The sequence below is a fragment of the Syngnathoides biaculeatus genome, chromosome 8, assembly GCF_019802595.1.
Source record: "Syngnathoides biaculeatus isolate LvHL_M chromosome 8, ASM1980259v1, whole genome shotgun sequence".
In the NCBI taxonomy this organism is placed as follows: Eukaryota; Metazoa; Chordata; class Actinopteri; order Syngnathiformes; family Syngnathidae; genus Syngnathoides; species Syngnathoides biaculeatus.
In genome coordinates this window covers 25,492,096-25,514,572 of record NC_084647.1, presented here as the reverse complement: position 1 = coordinate 25,514,572, position 22,477 = coordinate 25,492,096, and the positions used below count along the sequence as shown (strand labels likewise).

The following is a 22,477-nucleotide window of genomic DNA, read 5'->3' as shown; positions in this document are numbered from 1 at the left end:
CGGATTCATTTGTCCTTCTCCCCATTGTCTTCCTCTGTTTCCACCCTGCCTTGGGAGGACCTATTTTTCTCCCACTCCTCTCCTTCCCTACAGCCTCATCCCTCCACGCACACACCTCTGTTTAGTCAGATTATGCCCCTCACCCCCCCCCCCCAAAAAAAAAGCCTCAGCCTACCTTCGGCGACCCCAGCCCCCACCCGGCTTCGCTTTTGACTTAAGGAGGGACTTGAGGGCTTGGTTCACATTAAACTGATGTTCACTGAGTCATTCACATTATTTCTGCCTCTCTAGTAAAGTGACAGTATGACCCGGTGTTTGGAACCCCACCAGATTTTACTCACTGATTTTGTTACCATGCCAACATAAAATACTGTGATAAAAGATATTTCTCTCTCCCTCATTGCCTTTCTATTTTATTATTTAGTCATTGTTTCTACCTACATCGGCATCTTGTTTGAATACACGTAAATACCTTCAAATAAGGACCATATACAACCTTTTAAGAATTGTATCATTATTTTTATGCATCCTATGCTGTAGATTGCAGTGGTTTGCAACAACTGAATTGAATCATAGCTGTTCTTATATTTTAGAGCACAGTCAAACACCTTTGTGATGTAGTGCAATTTTACATACCACAACAAACAATACATGTTTAAAAACTAGTTCAAGTAATCACAGTCGAGAGCTTGCACATTGTTTTTTATCTCCTAGTACTCCCACTTCCTCCTGCAAACTAAAAACCTGCATTTTAGGTTCATTGAACAAATTTCCAGAGGTGTGAGTGTGAATATGAAAGGTTGTTTATCTAATTGTGACCTGTGATTGACTGGCGACCAGTCTGTCAATTTGTTGAACCACTGACATCACAATTAGATTTACATGCAGTACTTAAGAGCCAAACAGAGTGGAGTATTTTCCATTAAATGCAGGCTGACATTATCCATCCATTTTCTTTGTCGCTTATCCTCACGAGGGTCGCGGGGTGTGCTGGAACCAATCCCAGCTGTCAACAGGCAGGAGGCGGGGTACACCCTGAACTGGTTGCCAGCCAATCACAGGGGGACATCGAGACAAACAGCCACACTCACGATCACACCTAGGGGCAATTTAGAGTGTCCAATTAAAGTTGCATGTTTTTGGAATGTGGGAAGAAACCGGAGTGCCCGGAGGAAATGCAGGCAGGCACAGGGAGAACATGCAAACTCCACATAGGCGGGTCCGGGATTGAGCCCTGGACCTCAGAACTGTGAGGCCAGCGCTGTACAAGTTGATCCACCATGCTGCCCATCTGACATTTTATTATATATCTTTGTATATATGTATGTGTGTGTGTGTGTGTGTGTGTGTGTGTGTGTGTGTGTGTGTACCCCCCTCAGTTTTATCTGTGGTCCTGTATCCATCAAAATGTAACACAAATATTAGATTCATTAGCCTCCCAAAAATCATATTAAAGTCAGTGACCAATCAGATGCAGTGAATATCATACACTTACAAAAAAAAAAATCGGGAGTGGAATAGCATGAAGGTCTGTGTGACCTGACTGGTGGTTGCTGTATAGTTGCAATTCCTATTATGTCTTTGAAGGTGGAATCTTGGTGCAATTCTTTGGATTGTGCTGTTTACGTGTTTTGTTGAGAGGATTTGTCACTTGCGTAGTGTCTTACAGCCTCCCTGTGTCCTCTCCCATTCACTCAGATGCCCAGCGAATATGAAGCTAACCCAGAGCTCGTCTTCTACCGCATCAGCCACCTCAACCACAGGCAGCAGTACTTGATCTGGGCTGCAGCCGTCACCACTGCAGGTCGCGGAAACTTCAGCGACAAGGTCACAGTTGAGCCCGCCGCCAAGGGTGAGGTCCCACTGTGTGATACAGGGTTTCAACCTTGGACAAACTGACCAGCCCACTGGCCGAATACAGTAGAGTTACTCTTATCAATAGTTATAACTCAATATCATCCAGGGTTTTCTGAGGCAAGAATGGAAAGTACGGAAAGTTATGATATTTGATTTGATAAATCTCCATGTCTGGAAATGTATTGTAAACTGAAACTATTGTGTGGGGAAATATTCATGTTTGCAAGGTTTCAAAGCGCATCTACAATGTTTGTTTGTCGAGACCACACATGATTATAGCAAGATCGTAGGGAATACTCAATTCCGATTGGCTCAAATTCCATCCCTTCGACTGTCTCATGTAGTTCCTGTCAAAACATCATGACATTGTTCCCAATATAATGCACAGCAACCTGTCATTCGACGAGCAAACAGAGTTTTTGACAAGTGAATATGAAGCTCATTTAAAACAGTAGTCACACACTATTCGTGATTTAATTATTTACATTATTTAGTGATTGCAGCATGACTGAGATGCTGCTGAGGAATTGAGGGGAATACGAAGAGACAGAAGTGGCACAAAGAGTCAACCCTTTAACATTTAAATCAACTGACAGATGAGATGGATGAAACCAACGCCAGCAAAACAGCAAAATAGGCAATTAAAACACACTTCACAAAAAAAACGACAAATACAAACCAAACACTTGACTGTTTATCTTTTGAATCTTAACCTGCAACTATTTTATGCCACCGTTCAGTCGATGAAGACCACCAGAGAGTACAACACTCTCAGAGTAAAGCTTTCAATTTTATTTTTGTTAAATATCAACACAAAAAAACTCCACACAACTCACTTTTACAAGAAAGAGTTTGTCAGCTAGTGATTAGTTCTTCAAAAAAGAGACTTCAAGCTGTTTACTGACATTCAAAGTTGAAGTTTACTGTTAGGCTAAATATGAAACGAAAATAATTCCACATTGTGTATTTTTAAAAAAACACGTCTAAATATCTAAAAATGGGGGTAGATAAGTTATTTATTGTTGGAGGCTTACCATTGAGCATTACCTCAGGGGGGCTGAATCACATTTACCGCAATCTTTTTCTCCACAGCACTTCCCACCACTGTCTGCGACTGGCTTTTTTCATCCATTTTAGCAAGGTGCGCTATTGACTCAAAGGTTCAGAGGGCACCAGATAAACTGCTCTGAACTGAGGGAAATGATTGAGGGCTTGCATAATGCTAAGAGAAAATGCCATGATAGGAAAAGCCTTAATACACCAGACAATGAAGAGCCCAATTAAATCAATGGGAGCTGGATTAAAAGGTGGGCAAAATAATGGAATTGAGATTAAGAAGGACTACTGTCTGTTATGTTAATTTTTCTTTTTTTGACTGCTTGTTGTAAAGGTTTGCTCAGGTGTGTGTGTGTGTGTGTGTGTGTGTGTGTGTGTGTGTGTTTGTAAAAAAGCAGCTGTAAATGGCAGTGTCCTCAGACTTGCCCACTCGATACTTCATTCAACCTGAACATAAGTGCACTAGAGTGCTGGCGTTAAGAGCGAGAGAAAATAAGTGGGAGGGTGACAAGGCCTCGGATTGGATGGATTTTTTTTCCCATCATATCCTCTCTGCTCATTCTCCGTCACGTCTTGTATTATTCAAATTCTGTACTTTGCTGGGGAATGTCATTACATTACGGTTTAGCACAAGGTACGAGCCGTCGTATATAGTGCAGGGAGACATATTTACATCTATTTATTCAGTACACAGTTCCCAAGACACATATTTCCTTTCAGATGGGAACAGTTGTGAGAAGGACCTTTTTACTGTTCAATATGACAGAGCCCCCAGTGCAGCAAGCATAGTTTGAAACGGGGTTTTGGATGAGTTTCGTGTGGAGGAATAAGATGGCCATCTTAACCTCAAACACTGAATTGTAAATTATTACAAATAATTTAAGATCAGAATCCCTTGTAGTAGTAAAATGAATTCTGATATATATTTTACATGAACATTTAAACTTCCTTTCCCTCAATGACAAATAATGCTGCACATATAGCCAATGTTAAAAAAAAAAAGCTTTCTCAGGCTTGTTTCAGGCCAACAGCACACAGAGTGATGCAACTTAAGTGGAGAATCACGAATAAAGTACAGTCGCACCCCACACACCTGTCAATTCACCCATGCACACAGAAAAACTGCAACCATCCTATTCACTCATACATTCTGGTGACAGAGACTCACCACACTTAAGTATAATTCTAAAACACATTTTATTTATATGTGTATATATATATATATATATATATATATATATATATATATATGTATATATAATTTTATGGTTGCAATTCATGTGATACAAAAACGGATTTTTGATTTGCCGTTTCACCTGCTAAGTAGCAAATGCTATTGAAATGCCATTCAAATTTCAAATTGCACTGAAAGTAGTGGCTAAGGCTTTGCCGTCATGAAAACTAGTTGCAGAACCTGACAGACTGCACGGCGGTTCAGTCTGATTTGGCCATGTGGATCAGTGCGCTGTGGACCTCGGCGACCTTAACATTAAGTGTGTTGTCCTTCCACACATCAAGTAATCATATCTTCTTGCCCATGTTCCATTAGCCCCTGCAAAGATCCTGTCATTTGGGGGTACAGTGACGACTCCGTGGATGAAAGAGGTACGGCTGCCCTGTAGCTCTGTTGGAGAACCAACACCAACCATTAAATGGACCAAAGACAGGTGAGAAACGGCAATAATTTGAATCCTCTATGGCAAAATTCGAACAGTGTTGTAAAATTAACAACGATGTAAAATGTATTGTGTTTCTCTTGGGTAGTGACAACACAGCTATCCCAGTGTCTCTAGATGGACAGCGTCTGATCATGGCTAACGGCACCCTTGTGCTACGCACCGTCAAAGCAGAAGATTCTGGTTACTACACCTGCACAGCCACCAACACGCTGGGCTTTGACACCATCATCGTCAATCTTTTAGTGCAAGGTGGCGAACCGGCAGTTCCTGCCGTTTGGTGTTTTTGTTATCCCAGCTTTTTGCTCGTCTATTCATTGTGTGTGTCTGATGTTCAGTTCCTCCAGACCAGCCTCGTCTCACAGTGTCCACGACCTCCACTTCCTCCATCACTCTGGCCTGGATACCAGGCGATAATGGCGGAAGCTCTATCAGGGGTATGAATCGATGGCCTTTTTTTTTTTTTTTTTATATCAATTGGTTTCTTTTTTTCAGTCTGAGAGTTTTATAGGGGTAGTCACCAGAAAGCATTTAACTCGTTGTTTTTTATACTGCACTCATGGTGAAACTTGATGGTCCGACATGTTAGTCATTATAAAGTATTTTTACTTTACGATGGTACTTTGCTCAAAAGTAAATGTATTTGAGTATAATCTACTCATATAAACATCTTAGCTCAAAAGTACCTAGTGGTAAAATGTAATTAGATGAGAACTGGAAGACAGTCTACAATTAATAATTCCCAACTTTATGTACTCACTGGTAAAATTTTTACCCCTCTTTTGTAGCCATCTAACCAAAATATTGGATATATAGCTCCAAGTTTGACGTAGAGATATTTTATAACACTGCAAGAATAATAATAATAACGTTAAATGAATACTCTTCAGGGAATTCTAGTCATAATTGAGAAATATTGTCTTTTTAAAGGCAACTCATATATTGGATCTCATTAGTTTCTGCGGGCCTAGCAATATGAGGGAGTGTCTGCTAAGTGTGTTTACAGTGCTTGATATCTCAACAAATGATACTAAAACTGAACCTGGTAACAAAAGATGAAGAAAACAAGTACAAATCACTTTTCAGTCAGACATTAACATCATTTTTAACAGACTCATTCAAAGTGTCACCAAAGAGGAGAAAGTGTGCTCTTCTTTGATAGAGCTAATTTAACATTACATATTAAAATAAATTGATCAGGGTCTTCAGCACAGATAATCAGTAAGATCTTGTTTCTGAAAGCTACCTGCAGAAAGATTAGGCTGCCCTTCAAACTGAGTTTTGTTGGGGGTCACTGGAACAGATTAATACTGTCATCTAGTGGAATGTAGACGTACCCGTTTATCACTTGCTTCTAAGTTAAAGTCAAAGGATGTTCAGAGTTAGTTTGTATGAATTTTTAAGACCATAAAATCTTGTCAATGTCCAGTACTTTTTTTTTTTGTGCGCACTCTATGTAGGTTTTGTGCTGCAGTATTCCGTGGACAACACAGAGGAGTGGAAAGATGTCTTCATCAGCTCCACAGAACGATCCTTCAAACTGGACAACCTGCGCTGCGGCACCTGGTACAAAGTCAAGTTGGCGGCGAAGAACAGCGTCGGAGCGGGACGCATCAGCGAGATCATCGAAGCCAAGACCCACGGTCGAGGTGAGACACCCCTCAAAGAACACACAAACAATATACCGTCGTCAATAATTCTAATTACGACGGTCCAGGAACTGTATCAAAAATAATCTGCGTGAGGATCATTTTTTCCCTTGTATTGGCCCTTATCCTGTTATTTACACATTGTCCAAATGCTCATCTTGTTGGACTAAAACCTTTGTGCATCTGTGTTATACAGTTCTTCATTCACACATCCATTTTCTGTACCCTTTATCCTCACGAGTGTCGCAGGCATGCTGGATCCCTGAACTGGTTGCCAGTCAGTCTCAGGGCACATATAAATGAACAAGATTACTATTCACACCTACATGGAATTTAGTCCTCAATCAACCTACCATGCATATGTTTTGGATGTGGGAGAAAACCAGAATACCCAGAGAGAATATGTAAACTCCACATAGGTGACCCCGGATTTGAACCCAGGTCCTCGTAAGTGTAATGCAAATTTTCTAACCAGTTGTCCAATGGACCGCTTAGTGTCATGTAGTACATCACATAGATTCTCTCTCTGGAAACCTTTGCACGCAAACCAATACTGTACAATGACAATTCTCTTCAAATGCTTCCCTTATGTTTTTTTTCACTGGATGTAGACGATGTTGGCATCCTTCACGCATTGCTCTGCTAACTATAATGTGGGTCGTAGGTGGTGAAATGATACAAAACCATAAATTGTGATTTTGATGTCCACAATATTATTTGAGAAGATGAGTCACTTTCATCATGAATATTCTATTTTCATTATCATATTGAACAAATGAATATTTTTCCTTACGTTTCATAATTTTCATCTTCTTTTAAATGTATGCAGTTGAGTTTTGTCGTTCTAAACATGTCCACTCTGTCATATTGAAATATCATGATATAAAAAACCTTGCAGAAAAGACAAGTATATTTGTTAGAGCGCTTCTTAAATTTATCCTGTTGCTAGGTCAAAGTACAGCATGTCCTCCTTAAATACTAACATTGGCCAAAAAAGTCCGACCTGTCCTTCTCCAGGCTGTCAGCAAGTGTACATTTGGGGTTGTTTGCATATCTGCTTTCAGTTTTTATACTTTGAAAAAATAGGCGTGGGGAATTAACCAATGTATATTTCTACTTTTTAACACCACAACATATACTTTAAACAATGAATGTGAAGTTCATTTGAAAATCTCAATTTTGGGGAAGAGTAATGGGAATGTCTCAAAGGCCTTGGTGATATTTACTAATATTTACAACAAACAGAATGCCTACATTAAAATCTTTTGTCTTTACCCCAGCTAATTATGGCTGTGCTTAGTGTTGCAACAAGTACTGGTTTTTTTTTGTTTTTTTTTTTTCAAACAAAACAGTATACAATACCCATTAACAGAAAAATCTCAATTTCAACAAAAAACAATTCCCTTTGATGCCATATCTGACCTGGGAATGAATATTTATGCACCTAACTGTATGTGATTTTGAGTTCTACATGAAGTACTTTGGGAATATTAACATAAATGTAGTAGTATGTAGTATGTAGTATGTAGTCCTGCTGCAGCGGTGCCCGCATGTGATTTATCGGCATCCTATGATGGTTATTTCTCAGAGCCCCAGTTTAATAAGGACCAGCCTGTATTCACCCATATCAACTCCAGCCACGCCCGCCTCAACCTGCAGGGCTGGGCCAGCGGCGGCTGTCCTATCAGCGCCGTGACACTCGAGTTTCGCCCGAAAGGTGAGTCACTTCCATCCCTGTGGTTATGATTGTTAACGGTATATATGTTGATAAATGTCTCAACGTGACCGCATTGCTTCAGGCACGTGGGCCTGGCAGAACGTGCGGACCAACGCCTCCAAAGACGTGTTCCTGGCTGAGCTGCGTGAGGCCACCTGGTATGAGCTGAAGATGAAAGCCTGTAACAGTGCTGGATGCGGGAACCAGAGCTCTCAGTTTGCAACGCTGGATTACGACGGCAGTGAGTTGACTGCCGGCCACGCTGACTAGCCTCCAACATCAAACGGGCTATTTTGAGCATCGTCTCTGCTCTTTTTATGCTCAGGCACAATTCCCCCCATTAAGTCCCCTTTGGAAAAGAACGACGACGTCAAGAAGCTGTTTTCTATTGGCTGCCCCGTGATCCTGGTCACCCTTGGCGTGGCGCTCCTCTTCATCGTACGCAAGAAACGCAAAGAAAAGAGGCTGAAGAGACTTCGAGGTGAGACGAGAAGTAAAGTAGGACATGGGTGTGTGATGAGTTGGCAATAAGAACAAAAGAGCCTGAAGCCAGAGCGGACTTCAAACAGATTTTGGAATGAAGTTTTACCTTTGCCAAGGAGGATGCTTTGTTTGTTTGTATTGCTCGGTGTAACTTCCTGTTTAGAGTTGTAGAAATCTTCCGCCCACCCGTTTTAATACCCCCACGATACAATCTCATTTTAAATAACCCCTGGAGACATGAAACGTCAAATCTGATTGGTTTGAAGAACGTATGTTGCATGAGAAGCCAAAACCAAGTTTAATCTACATTTAAACCTGATTCTATATTGAATAACATCCATCTAATTTCAACCTTATGGACCATTCCTTCAACTCAGTGGCATTTGCTTGTTGTGAGTCTCAAAATATATCACTTTTTTTGTTGTTGTTTTTGTTGGCAAGTCTCCTTTTGGATACACAATTGGCACTACAAACATCAAAAAACATTTTTTTGGCAGTTTTATTGTACTGAAACTCCTCATTTGGCAAAACAGCACTGAAAGTAACAAGAATGGATTTTTAGCAACAATACTTGAAGGCATTCATGCTAATAATATGTTGGGCACATTACAGTGATTCACATTTATACAATTAGCGGATAACATTAACGAATCATATTACTCTGCAGAGATATTAACCCACCCGGTAACAGTAGAAATGTCATCAAATACACATTAAAAATAAATAAAACGTAAATAAAATACATTTTGGCCTTCCAATGGTCTGCAGACAATCTGAATGATGCAACCTCCGATGGACCATGTGACTAGTCGAATACTCAACTTTTTTAGAGTGGTTAATGTGTTAGGTTTACAGGACTAACTAAAAACCTAGGGGCACAACTAAAGTGTGTGTGTGTGAACAAACTAAGTTGGGATAAGGGTAAGACAAATATGTAAAAAAAACTATGTAACATTTCTTAAGGAATTAATTTAATAGAGTCCAACTTTGTAAACCTGGGACAGGCAACAAATGCTATTTTCCCACTGTTAAAGGTAGTTTAAATGAATCTTTCAAATCGCATTAATTATTTAATTAATTGAAGACGAATGTGAAGTTGTTTTTATTGTCCATTTCTACATTTTATTTCCTAGGGCCGCAAAGGGCACCAATTTGCACCCTTTTACGTGTTTCAAATGTCATTGGCGCATATCGCCCAAGTCATCGTGTGTACGCTGGGTCTTTCCGACATTTTTAATTCCATCCATCCTCACTTGGGTCACTGGTGAGCTGGAGCTCATTCCAGTTGACTTTGGCCCTGGACTGGGCGTCACTCAATCGCATACCACGAAAATCTTCCTTGTGAGGTAAAAAAGAGAAAAACTACTGAAGCATTTGTCATTTTCTGTAACTGACACAAATGTAGCAAGACACATTGATGTTTTGTTTTTTTTTTCATTTTTTTAAGAAGTACCTGTACATACAGTATATTTGACATAGTTTTTCAGTGCAACAGTAATACATGTATTTCAAAAGACAAAAAAACCAACAAATAGGGACATATTGTGAGCTAAAAATGGGATTTTCTTCTATGATGGAACATGTAACATTTTAACACTATTTCTCAACATAATACAATTTGGATTATCCATCAATTTATAAAATGCAATCTGCCAAAATGTTTGCCTTTACTAAACAAAAAAATTACAAAGGATCATCTGCCTGAGAATGCTGTTCCCCATTTTATTATATATTTTTTGGTAAATGGACAACTTTGGCTCATCTACATTTACCAGTTGCCAGTTTTTTTTGGCCCATCTTCTTCAACCCAACTCTAATGATAAAAGACAAATGTGGACTCTTTCTCACCAAAGTCGAAAAGAAGTCATTGCGGCACTGAAAATTAACACAGTAAGCAGAATTGGGCCTTCCAGTCCTCTTATTTGACCTTTGTTAAATTGCTTCATCTTTCACCTGTCTCTTAAATGTTTCTCTTCAAAGAGCCATTCTCACTCGCATTCACACTTATGATTCTAACATGCATGTTTTGGAATTCAAACGCCAAACCCCACAGGAGAACCTCAGCAAAAATTTGAACCAGAAACGCTTGACTGTCTGGCAACCATGCTACCCTATTGTAAAATCAAACAATTTCAACATTCTGTCAGTGCACTTAATTCAGGCCATGTCACACAATTCATACACCATTCGTATTACTGAATAAATATCCTGTTTTGTTTTTTTCTAGATGCCAAAAGTCTAGCAGAGATGCTGATCAGGTAATGTTTGTCCTCTATCCTCCCTCTCAATATCATGCTCCAAAATACATTTGGTCAAATCCCAACACTGCAAATGTTTGTGTGCGTGTGTGTATATGTGTGTATATGTGTGGAGCAGTAAAAACAACAGAAGCTTTGACACCCCAGTGAAGGGGCCGCCTCAGGGCCCGCGCTTGCACATCGACATCCCGAGAGTGCAGCTGCTGATCGAAGACAAAGAGGGCATCAAGCAGATCGGTGAGAGGAAGGCAGAAGGAGACATAGAGAGTTGTTTTGCTTGGATCTGTGTCCGTGTCACAGGAATAATAAACACAGTACTTGCTTCTCTGAGCTGTTTCCTGCCTCTCGGACAGGCGAGGACAAGGCCACCATACCTGTGACAGACACCGAGTTCAATCAGACCGGGAACCCACAAAGCTTCTGCGCAGGTGTGTCCGTTCACCACCCTGCTCTCATCCAGAACACTGGTCCTTTGATTGACATGTCAGACATCAGACCAGGAACCAGTAAGTGATCCTTCTCCTCGTTGGGCCTTCTCACCATCTGAGACAAACTTGAACTAACTGAAGCAGTGAGCGATAATGAAAGTGTCAATATGACCCACATGTCTTCCTGGTTTGTTGAACCCCACTAGATGTGTCTAGAGTGTTGTTGTTGTTGTTGTTGTTTTCTTGTTTGTTTGTGTTCGTTTTGTTTTGCAAATCTTTGGCCCTGACTTGAAAACTCCTCTATGTTCATCCACTAGATCCAGTTTCGAGGAAGAGTGTCAAATCCGCCCACAGCATTAGGAACCGCTACTCTAGCCAGTGGACTCTGACCAAATGTCAGGCCTCCACACCCGCTCGCGTCCTCGCCTCGGACTGGCGCACGGTCACCTCGCAGCACGGCATCACCGTCACCGAGAGCGACAGTTACAGTGCCAGCCTCTCGCAGGACACAGGTTGGCACACAGCTGACACTTACCTGCCATTACCCAGCGCTAATTCTCACACACAAGGTCAGGGTAGTGAGATTTCAGTAAAATGCACAATAACCTTTACAAGTGAACTTGATTTGACCTTCTCTAGTCGTTCCGAATGCATGTGTTCAACTGTTTACTGGTTTGGTACTTTTTGCACTTATTCTCTAACTAGGAGAAAATGGCAAAAATCACAACTCAAGCAAGTTCCCAGTGTAATTAGCATTAGTATTTGAACGGTCCTCCTCATGTTGTTCATCATGAGTCCTAGACATCTAACCTTTAATCAACAGTATCTTGCCATTGCAAGGCATCAAATCGGGGATGTACCGATACCAGTACCAGTATCTGGCCGATAGTGTACATCTACACAGTATTCGGTCCTGACAACAGTGCTCCAAGACTAAGCACCAATACTTTTAGGGCATGGATGTCACTTTTAAGTGACTGAACTGCAAAAAGATTGACGGATCTCCAAGTATAAATTTGCACATCATGTTGTCCTATTTGCAACACCGATTCCAATTCCAGCTGAGGTAGACGAGCTCGCGTCACAAAGAAGCAGGCACTGAGCTTAGCATGTCACAGTGTCATTAGCTGGTTGCAGCAGGGATACAATCACACTGGAAGAGTCACAGAAAGGGCATAAGTGGACAGATACTCTTGGAATTTTTCATGGAGCAAATTCCTGTTATGATCTTTCCAATATTTTTCATGTGTAGTATAATGGTACTTCACCCACAGATTTTTTTTTTTTTTTATCCATCCATCAATGCATTTTATATACTCCATGTCCTCATGAGGGTCACGGGTGAGCTGGAGCCAATTCCAGATCATTTTGGGAAGTAGGTGTTAGCAATGTATACACAAATACCAATACCAGTATATGTATTTGTGCGGATACTCAACATCCTTACTCGCACTTCCAAACACGCTCTGATACAACTCACCGATGCCACTTCACCAGTCTAGCAACAAATGTCTAGATAAGAGCAATGTCTGTTCCTGGAGATACAGTACTTTACTTTAAGCAATGAATCGGTCATACTACAAAATCCAGAGCCAGGTCGTCAAGCAAGCACTGAATTTTGAGCCCCGCACACGTAAATTCATTCACAAATGCACAGCAACGGACAGTTAGAATTCTTCAAGGAATCTTCAGTATGTTTTCCGGATAACAAACACACAGGGTTCCCTCGTCACTTCCTGCTTCACGTTTTGTGGCTTCAGTGCTTCGCGCGTTTTTATTAATCAAAAATCATCCATATTCCACAAATCAGCATCCAGACATTTTCGTCCATAATGTAACACTTGAGTGATCGTCTTCCCTTTTTGCAGATAAGGGTCGTAACAGCATGGTGTCAACAGAGAGCGCCTCGTCCACCTACGAGGAGTTGGCCAGGGCGTACGAACACGCCAAGCTGGAGGAGCACCTACAGCACGCCAAATTCGAGATCACCGAGTGCTTCATCTCTGACAGCTCCTCCGACCAGATGACCACGGGTACTAACGACAACGGCGACAGCATGACATCCATGAGCACGCCCTCGGAGCCCGGCATATGTCGCTTCACCGCCTCGCCGCCCAAGCCCCAGGACTATGATCGTGGCAAGAATGTAGCCGTGCCCATCCCCCACCGCGCCAAGAGTATGTGTTTTTCTATTCTTTTTACTGTAAAAATAAAGAAAAATACTATATATTAATATCTTAACATATGAGTTTGTGAGAAAAAAATTGAGATACAAGTGCTACATGTTGGCAGAGAGCTCAACTCAACTAACTTCACAGCAAGCAGCAGTTTGGCAAATAGTGAAAAATCCTTTGAAAAAAAAAGTTTAAAATTTTTTATGCTTGGGTTGCAGTCACGTGATAATTGTCGCTATTTCTACAGACAAGCTAGGCGTTGCAGACGACATCAGCATGGCAACGTCCACAGACCTACGTGTCGATGATGTCACCAAAGCTAGATATGTACAGAATATTAAACTCTGTGAAGATATCGATCCATATACTCTCCACGACGTACTTTCAGAGGATCTGAAAGACTTCCCTGAAGTAGACTATCCGTACACTAGAATTACACATGCTTACCGCTTACAAAATGATCATAACAAACTTTTAAATAACCATTTGCCTTGTGTACTCGAGCTTCGTTCAGATCTGCACATCGTATATTTGCAAACCACTTTTGTTGCGTTTTTTTTTTTTGATAACTCGATTGTATCTTCTCCTTCATGCAATCTAATCTTTGGAACATGGAAAAATCGCTTCCCAATGTCTCTTTTTCCGCGATTTCCACATCCGAAGACGCAACGAAAATCTGGCGTGATAACGATGGACAGCTGACTGCTTGTCTGCAACAATGGCGGTCAAGTACCTGGATGAACAAGCATTATGTCACGTGCAACCCAGCCATTGCCACTCCCAGTTGAAGTTTCCTGTCAAGCTAAACATAAAATGAAGAGAATGGCACACTTTGAATCTCCACTTGCTTAATGCTTGCACACAATATAAATACCCTTAAGGGGCTGTCAAGGAGAATCCAATGAATCTTACAGTGTTACAATACCAACATGATAAGTCACAGACAGCTTTTGTTCAAAAAAGCATTACATGAGCACTTCAAATGCCTACAAAATACTCCATAACAAATAAATTCCCAATAAAAAAATTATTGATTATTATATATTACTAGAGAAGTAGATTACCTGTTCTCCCACCCAAACTGCTCTGCTTACGAATAATGTTCCATTTGTGCTATTTAAGATGAGGTTTTAGGGCAAGCGACGCTTTTTGGAACATCACAGTAATTTTGACCGCTCAGAATTTGGGCCTGTACAAGCTTAGTGGTGGATTATTTTAGTTTAGATCTGTCAGTCAATCACAGAAGGGGTTCGCCAAGTACCAGACGCTATGAAAGGGTCAAGGAGATACTTTGACAAATGAGTTATACCGTCTTACAAATTTGAAAGTGTTTTTGGACCAGATTTTCTATCAGAAAAAAAAAAACGTGAGAAAAAGAATACATTTCTTCTGAGACCCATTATTTGATTTTCACAGTTCTTGGTGAATGGTACCCAGACTATTCTACCCACACTCAGCATTTTGACAAACTTTTGTTTTCGGGAAATCAAAAAATACTTGAACACAAAAAATATGCCAACACATGGAGACTGACAATGTTACAATACTCACAGGTATATATTCTTTAGCCAATGTGAAAAATTAATAATAATATTATTGTCATTCCAGAAGAATTACAATGTGGGGCTGGAAGTGATGATTGGCCAGTTATTACAATGGGGAAAGATGATTTGCGATACGTGTGTTTTGAGTTAAGAGCTTGGTCAAAAAACAAAATGAAACTCTTGATTCAAGGCTCCTCTGTAGTTGGAGCATTAGAAAGAAAGGCGCTAATCACGTTCCTCTCAGATCTTGTGCCCTTGAGCAAGGGACATGGTTTCCACATGGTCTGTGGTGTAATGTGGGGGACAAAAAACACCAAACTGCAAAACTGGGAAGCAGATGTGCTAACCACCAAATAATCATGTTAGTTTTGAGTCATCAATTAGGAAGGAAATGATTTAAAAATAACCACGGCTCTCAGTGACAAAATTTGCTTTCGTGCCCAATTCCCACTGACACATACGATGCATTGAATGACGTCAGCACAGCAGAAGAAAACTAGACTGCATTTAAAATACAAAATTTAGATGAGTAGGTGCAGGGCTGGATATAAATTTTGAATGTTGTCTATATATTTACATTTTATTCAAATTAACATGGATGAACTGCCATGCAGTGTTTTCAGGGTTGGTTGAGAAAATGGAAAAAGGAAAAAGAAAGTACAAAACGTAAAAAAATATGAACAAAAGCTGAAACAATGGTTTTGCATATCCGTCTCACAGTTCTGAGGACTGGCGTTCAAATCCGGCCTCACCAGTGTGGAACTTGCGTGTTCTCCTCGCGCCTGTGCAGGTTCTCTCTGGGTACCCTTATACCCTCCCACATCACAAAAACATGCATCACCGGTTAATTGAAGACTCTAAAGTGCCCGTAGGTGTGAATCTGTTAGTGGTTGTTTGTTTATATATGCTCTGCGATTGGCTGGCGACCATTTCAGGGTGTACTCTGCCATTCGCCTGGAGATAGCTGGGATAGGGTCCAGCACAACTGCAACCCTACTCAGGACAATTACAAGTGCTCGATAAATAAAGTTGAGTGGTGTTAAGTAAACTGAGGACTCACTGCAACTAATTCCCAACGCTCTAAATAATCAGATCAAATAAATCACACGCACACACCCCACTGAAATATTTTTTTCATTTGTTGTTGACTTGTCCCCTGCAGGTGACTATTGCAACATTCCCCTCTACATGAAGTCAGACCCCTTCTTCCGGAAGCAGTCGGAGCACCGTGACCCGTGTCCGGTGGTTCCCCCCCGCGAAGCGTCCATCCGCGGCCTGGCCCAGCGGGCGTACCACACCCAGGGCCGTCACATGACTATGGACTCTGCAAAGCAGCAGGCCCTCACCATGGGCCACGCCGGCCTGTCCAGCCTCACCTCCTCTGGCGCGTCCGCCGGAGGAGCCGCAGGGGGAGGTGGAGGAGGAGGAAGCATGTCCGCCAGCTCCAGCAGCTCCACGCTCCCCCAGAGGACTCTCACCATGCCGGGCTCCTCGGCCACGGGGGCCCAGAGCGCGGCCACCGCGGCCGCCGCCACCGCTGCCGCCGCCGCCGGGGCGTCATCATCCTCCAGTGGGGCCGTGGGGGCCACGGGAGGCACACCCGGCGGGGCCTCCTCCTCTTCCTCCTCCAAGATGGGAGGATCTAGAGACTCTCTTTTGGAGAGCAGCTCATCAGGATTGGGCAGACTACAGAAGCAGAGGGATGGAGGTGCGGGGGCCTACTCCAAGTCATACACACTGGTGTAGCCTGACATGCTTGCGGCTAATTCAAATGATTAGTGGTCAAATGCGGGGTGAAGAAGACACTGACTCCCGGCTCCTCACCCGCAAGGTGGCTGCGCTGTGCCGCGCCGCAGGGGGCCACTCGGGCTCCCATCGACACTGCAGTAAAAAGGAGTTGAGGGGGGGGGGGGGGTCTCCGCAGCACAGAGGGGTTGCCTTTCTTTCTGCCTGATTGCTTTTCTCCCTATCTCTTTTACGCCATCACTTGCCAAAACCCCATTTATTTGTCCACTTTTTCACATTCTGCTTCGGACCCCCACTTATCCAAGGTATGCACAAAATCCTCTCCACGTGCTGCAAGACGCGGTTGCTTGAATTTCCCTCCGGTTATGTTATTGAGGTGGAAGGGAGCTCATATCACAGCATTGTGCCACATCACGATGCTTTGACTGTATGCATTAGCCACCCGACTCGGTGACGTTTGCTCCATGAAATGTCTTTTACGTAAAATGTATCATGAAAAAAAAAACATGTCAGTGAGGGAATCCTCATTTCTGGCATGGGGGAATATAATCTCACATATGAGGATTCTCAAGACCGCGCGCGTGTGTGTGTATATGTGTAAATATATACAATATATGTGCACGTGTGGCAGGCACACAACAATGGTGGACCTTTTTAAAAGTCAATCTGTATGCTGAGCGTCTAAATACGAAAACTCGCAGTCCATTTTTTTAACTTAAGAAGCTGCATTTTGGATTTATTTTTTAACGGTCTTATTATTTGCAATTGAAAGAAAGGCAAGCGGTACCATGCAACTCTCTCATCAAGGTGCCACAACTGTAATCCAGTGCTGTAGTCATTCTACAAGCAGCCTTCTCCATTCGTACTGTATCTTCCGTCGGCGTCATATTCGTACGGCGCGTTGAGACCCATGACGATGGAAGCTGTCATTTCACCAGACAACTCTCACGGTGTGCCTCTCGGCACACGGCTAGGCTGTGTTCTCCCCGTCCGCCACACGGTGCCCCATATTCAGTATGAAGTGAAGTCAGTGTCGGATTTTCCAACCTTTACTGGGGCAGGCCTTCACGTTCAAGAAAAAAAAAAATGTCAGAAAACACCACTGAGTAAATATGTCACAAAAATTGGGGTCACCAGGTTCATAAAGTACCTTCTGCCATCTAATGGAACAGCATTTAAATGTTCTGTCACCTTTTTACAGACATAGATAGTTGAACCAAGATACATGATTTGTAGTCAATGATTAAGAGAAATTGGTTGACTGATGCTCTCTCAGGAGAACACAAAAGTCCCTCGATGGATTTTGAAATTTACTGAACTGCGACAGTCACTAGAAACTCAATATATGTATTCCATGATGCATTGCGCCTATAAAGAAAAAACAATATTTTCAGTTTATGGAAAGATTTTATTTAAATTTATTCAATGTATGGTAAATACCTTGAAATTCCCTGCTAAGTGAAACTAACGATGGAGGAGACTGTTGACAACCCTGACTAATTCTCCAAAATTGAGTCATGTATGTAGAAACAAACTTCTGAATTTGCTTTGGTCTTTAATATAAGTACGGAAACAAAAACAATGAAAACAATCAGATTATGTTATAATTTATTATTTGTTCAATATTTACTCTTCAACCTCCGCCCCTTGATAAGGTATGTCGTAACGATGCGAAAGCACTGACATAAATAATTAACGGTGTGCCAGTTGTGTTCTAAAACTGATGTGACTGATGAGTGAAAATCCAAAACAAAGGTTTAGAAATGTCTCTAGATGGCACAAGATGCCAGCAAATGACTACTTTTGGCTGTGGCCCGACTATGAAGCTCTTTCCCCCCTCCCCGCTCCAACATTGTGCGAACAAGAAGTTGGCAAGGACAACGTGTCGTATTTTATACAAGGCCTTGACTTTTCAGCTAGTAATGGAGAATTGGTTCTATTAAAATAAATAAATAGATAAATAAAATTTGCCGAATTAGAGTGTGGAATAGATAAATGGTTCCAAACACAGCCTTATAGTATTGTTATTGTATTAAAGAAATTCTCCGTAAATTAAGTTTCATTTTACACGTGGTGCGCTTTCTTTCATTGACTTTTTATTTATTCACCATTTCTTCCTCAAGCAAAATCCCATAACAAAGAATCAGTTCCAAAAATAGAAATAAAAAATGTTTAAAAATAAGAGTTGCTCCAAAATGTTTTTGCGAAGATCAAACATAATAAACATCAGGGCTCTCGCAATAGAAAAAGATATACGTTTGTTTTGAAAAATAATATGTACATATATATTTCTATTCAAATATATAGCAATTATATGACTACTGAGGGAAAACAAATAACTATCAAAGCCGTTCTAATTGAAAATATATTGGAAAAGATCACAAGACAATCGCTCTGAGGTGGAGATAGAGAGAAAAAGAAGGCGTGCGTGACAAAGAGGCAAGGGACTTGAACGGGTACCACAAGCGTCGCGAGGGCAAATTGGGAGTGCTGAAGCGCTACCATTTTTTTGGTTGTTTTTTTTGTGTCCCCGCTCGGGATTCCGACTGCACGCCGACGCGGCTCGGACGACGACAAAGCACAGTAGAATGGTGGCAGGACGTGTTGTGGTGAGCTTGCTGTTGAAAAACAAAGAACTTCCCAACTTTAGCAGAGCGTACGGTGGTTATAAAATGGCCGCACGGCCGTGTTCGAATTCTGCAGTAGGTTTTTGGGGAACAAAATGAGACTCAAATACATTTGGTCAAACTCAAAACCTTTTCCACCATTATTGTGACCGATGCACTCTACTCTTTCAGAGATGCTGTGGTTGCACAAGTCTGCACACCCTCTTTTAACTGGAGGTTTGGCTAGCTGTGTTCAGAATTGACTTGAATGACTTTTAAACTAAGCTTTTATGGGGGTCATCACAGACCCGTCGTCTCTGATTAACCACAAATAAAGTTCAGATGGTCAAACGGGCTTTTACTGAGATGTTTAGTTTGTTTTTTAAATGTGTGAGCATTCCAGAAGAGGTCTGCTACGTACATTTTCTTCATAATTCCCTCCACGTGGACAAAGCACCCAGTTCCAGCTGAAGAAAAAGTGTGTTCATGGTGTTGTGTATATAATGAAGAGTGTTGTCAAACATCCCTTTTACAATCATGGCCAGAAAGTTCAGCCTTGGCTTTAAGGGACCGTAACACATTTTCCTATGTGTTTAGGAAACGTTGTTATGGTCCAGTTCATAATAGAAGTCAGTGTTTCCAGCTTCTGTTGGTAAGCAACAAAACTTCAGGGTCCTGATGGTAAGTTGAAAAACAAAATAGTCCCAAAAAGACTACTAGAACATGTTAGCTTGAGTTGGGGTTAATCGGTGGCAGACTTGTGCTGACTCTTACTCAAAATGGGCTTAAATGTCATTGGTTAATCTGAACAGTCACATTTTCAGTTTGAAGAGGGTGTGTGCACTTGTGCAATCACATAATTGGAGCTTAATTCTTTAGTTTAAAAAAAAAAAAAAACAATCATGGTTGAGGTGCACAAGTATATATTCAAATAATTATTAATCTTGGTGTCATTCGAACAGGGGTGTGTAGACTTTTTATACCCACCGTATACTGAGTAAGCCTGTTTTGATATGTCGTACAGTACCTTCCGAAGGTGTGTTCACCGACTCCATATGCCATCCCGCCCAAGCAGACTACTTTCTGCACCGCTTTGGCCTTTACATTTCCACTTCTATATGTTTCCTCGGAAACAATCTTTTCACGAGCCTGTTTGGACTCCGTTCCATTGATATTGGATGGAGTAGCTAAACTAAACCAGCACCCAGGTCAGGGTGACCACTATGTCAGTTTGTTCAAAGTAAATGCAGTGTTCCTTGCGGCAAGGTCTACCCTATTATCAGAACAAATTACAACCCATAATGACGTTTCATCCTGCACTGATCTTATTTTTGTATGTAGCTTGTTCAAGCATCAAAGCTAATTGGGTGTGTTTTGCAGCCTGCTTGTGACAAATTGTTAATAGGTTTATGGTACTGTCTGCGGCATATTGTCAGTGTCCAATGAAAAACATGCACCTCCAATATTTTTCAAATTTTTATTATTGAATAATTATTATAGAAATTATTGGGTGTTTTTGCCATCGAAACAATTACAACAAATACAGATTTGGATCAAAATACTCAACCAAAAGACTTTTTGTTTTATGACATATTGTAACTATCGAAAATTAATAATTATTATAATTGAAAAAATGATTTTATATTTTACTTTAAAAGCAATAAAAGAAGTAACGCCTACAGTTTGAAATTCATTTCTTCCTGGTGCGTGAGTACCACATATGGTATGAGGGCTCCCTCTGGTGGCACACAAAAGAATCACTGAATGAAATGGCCAAACTGTGCAGAATATTACAGTAGCCTAAACTTTTTTTTATTATCATTATTATTCCAGTACGGTACCTTAGCAGAGTTTAGCTGTATTTAGCTTTTAAGTACAATACATTTCTATTTCATCTTTAAGAACTGTCTGTTTTTAACATTTAGCCGCGTAAAAAAAATTGAGCTGTTATGTCCAATAAATTTGAATGTAATCATTATTTAAGTGCAGTTTTTGTTTTCCTACATTTAAACGCAGCGTTAATGTTAAAATGCATATTGTGGCTTACACAAGTCCTGCATTTACATTTGCTAGCCCGCTATTGAATTTTAATTTTGGTCGTTATGATGGCCGAATACGTAATTTCTTTCAAAATGCATTGTTAACCTTTTAAATAATGCCCCAAAATGATTTGTTTTGGATTCAAAACAAAACAAAAAAGAATATATTCACACTTTTTGCAATACAGTATTGTACATGGGCCCCGTGATTGGCTGGCAATCAGTTCAGGCTGTACCCCGCCTCCTGCTTGTTGACAGCTGGGATAGGCTCCAGCCCTTCCCGCAACCCTTGTGAGGATAAGTGACTAAGAAAACGGATGGATGGATACTGTACATGCTTTTCATTGGACATGATGAAATCTCATTGCTACAAAAGTTTTATTACTCAAATTGTGCAAAAACTGTAGAGAGGAGAATTAGTATCTTGACAATAATTACAGGAGGAAAAGATTTTGGTGATTTAATTGCGTTCCATGTGCAATTGAAATTGATTCAATAGTTCAAAGGGTGGATTTAAAAAACTATATATATATATATATATATATATGTATATATATATATTTTTTTTTTTTTTTTTTTACATATAAGGAAAAAGTTTGAACTGACAGACTTGAGTGTCAACTTGACAGTCCGTCTCCTCCCCCCACTAAATATTTTGTCATTAGCTCAACCAATCAGAGGCTCCTCTTTCCCACTGCTATACAGTCCAACTTCATTTCAAAACCCTGTGTACATAGGAAAGTGTTTTTGTATAAATGAGTACTATTTTCAACATCGTCACTAGATACCAGGGCACAATGTAAACTTTAAACTGAAATTATTGTAATGAAACAGAAGAGAACTTCAAAATATATATATATATTAAAAAAAAGATAGAATTATACGGAAATTGCTGAGTCTTGATTTAATCAAACATGTCAGGGTGGACCATGCACAATTAAAATATGGTTTCTTCTTTTGCAGGTTGCGTTGTCTCCTTTTGTTCTAATTCTCTCAATTTGTTTTGGTTTGAATCCCACTCGAGGAAAGGAACATTTGCATGTTGTGAACATTTTTGATGGTCACTAAGTGGCAAATGCCAAAAAGAGGGCGTCGTGAGAACGCAAAAATGGTTCCTCACTTCCAATTTCACGGGCAAACTTTTGCTTCGATTTGCACTTGCTTGTGTTTGACTCAACTTTTTGTTTTTCTATGAAAATAAATAAACAGCAGGAGAAAAAAAAAAGTACTCAACACCTTGTGCA

At 40.8% G+C, this 22,477-nt stretch overlaps 1 protein-coding gene across 1 annotated transcript in view; it reads left to right on the top strand.

Annotated features, from left to right (window-relative positions):
* dscaml1 (Down syndrome cell adhesion molecule like 1) overlaps nucleotides 1–21,763 on the top strand; it is a 125,415-nt gene extending 103,652 nt beyond the window's left edge. Inside the window, exons 22-35 of the mRNA XM_061827580.1 lie at nucleotides 1,699–1,852; nucleotides 4,463–4,580; nucleotides 4,678–4,841; nucleotides 4,928–5,026; nucleotides 6,050–6,238; nucleotides 7,827–7,955; nucleotides 8,038–8,196; nucleotides 8,281–8,436; nucleotides 10,666–10,696; nucleotides 10,815–10,933; nucleotides 11,050–11,202; nucleotides 11,442–11,636; nucleotides 12,993–13,301; nucleotides 16,005–21,763. Of these exons, the coding sequence (XP_061683564.1) occupies nucleotides 1,699–1,852; nucleotides 4,463–4,580; nucleotides 4,678–4,841; nucleotides 4,928–5,026; nucleotides 6,050–6,238; nucleotides 7,827–7,955; nucleotides 8,038–8,196; nucleotides 8,281–8,436; nucleotides 10,666–10,696; nucleotides 10,815–10,933; nucleotides 11,050–11,202; nucleotides 11,442–11,636; nucleotides 12,993–13,301; nucleotides 16,005–16,588 (2,559 nt within the window). The 3' untranslated portion in view covers nucleotides 16,589–21,763. The remainder of the gene's footprint in view (nucleotides 1–1,698; nucleotides 1,853–4,462; nucleotides 4,581–4,677; nucleotides 4,842–4,927; nucleotides 5,027–6,049; nucleotides 6,239–7,826; nucleotides 7,956–8,037; nucleotides 8,197–8,280; nucleotides 8,437–10,665; nucleotides 10,697–10,814; nucleotides 10,934–11,049; nucleotides 11,203–11,441; nucleotides 11,637–12,992; nucleotides 13,302–16,004) is intronic.
* The last annotated feature ends 714 nt before the right edge of the window (nucleotides 21,764–22,477 follow it).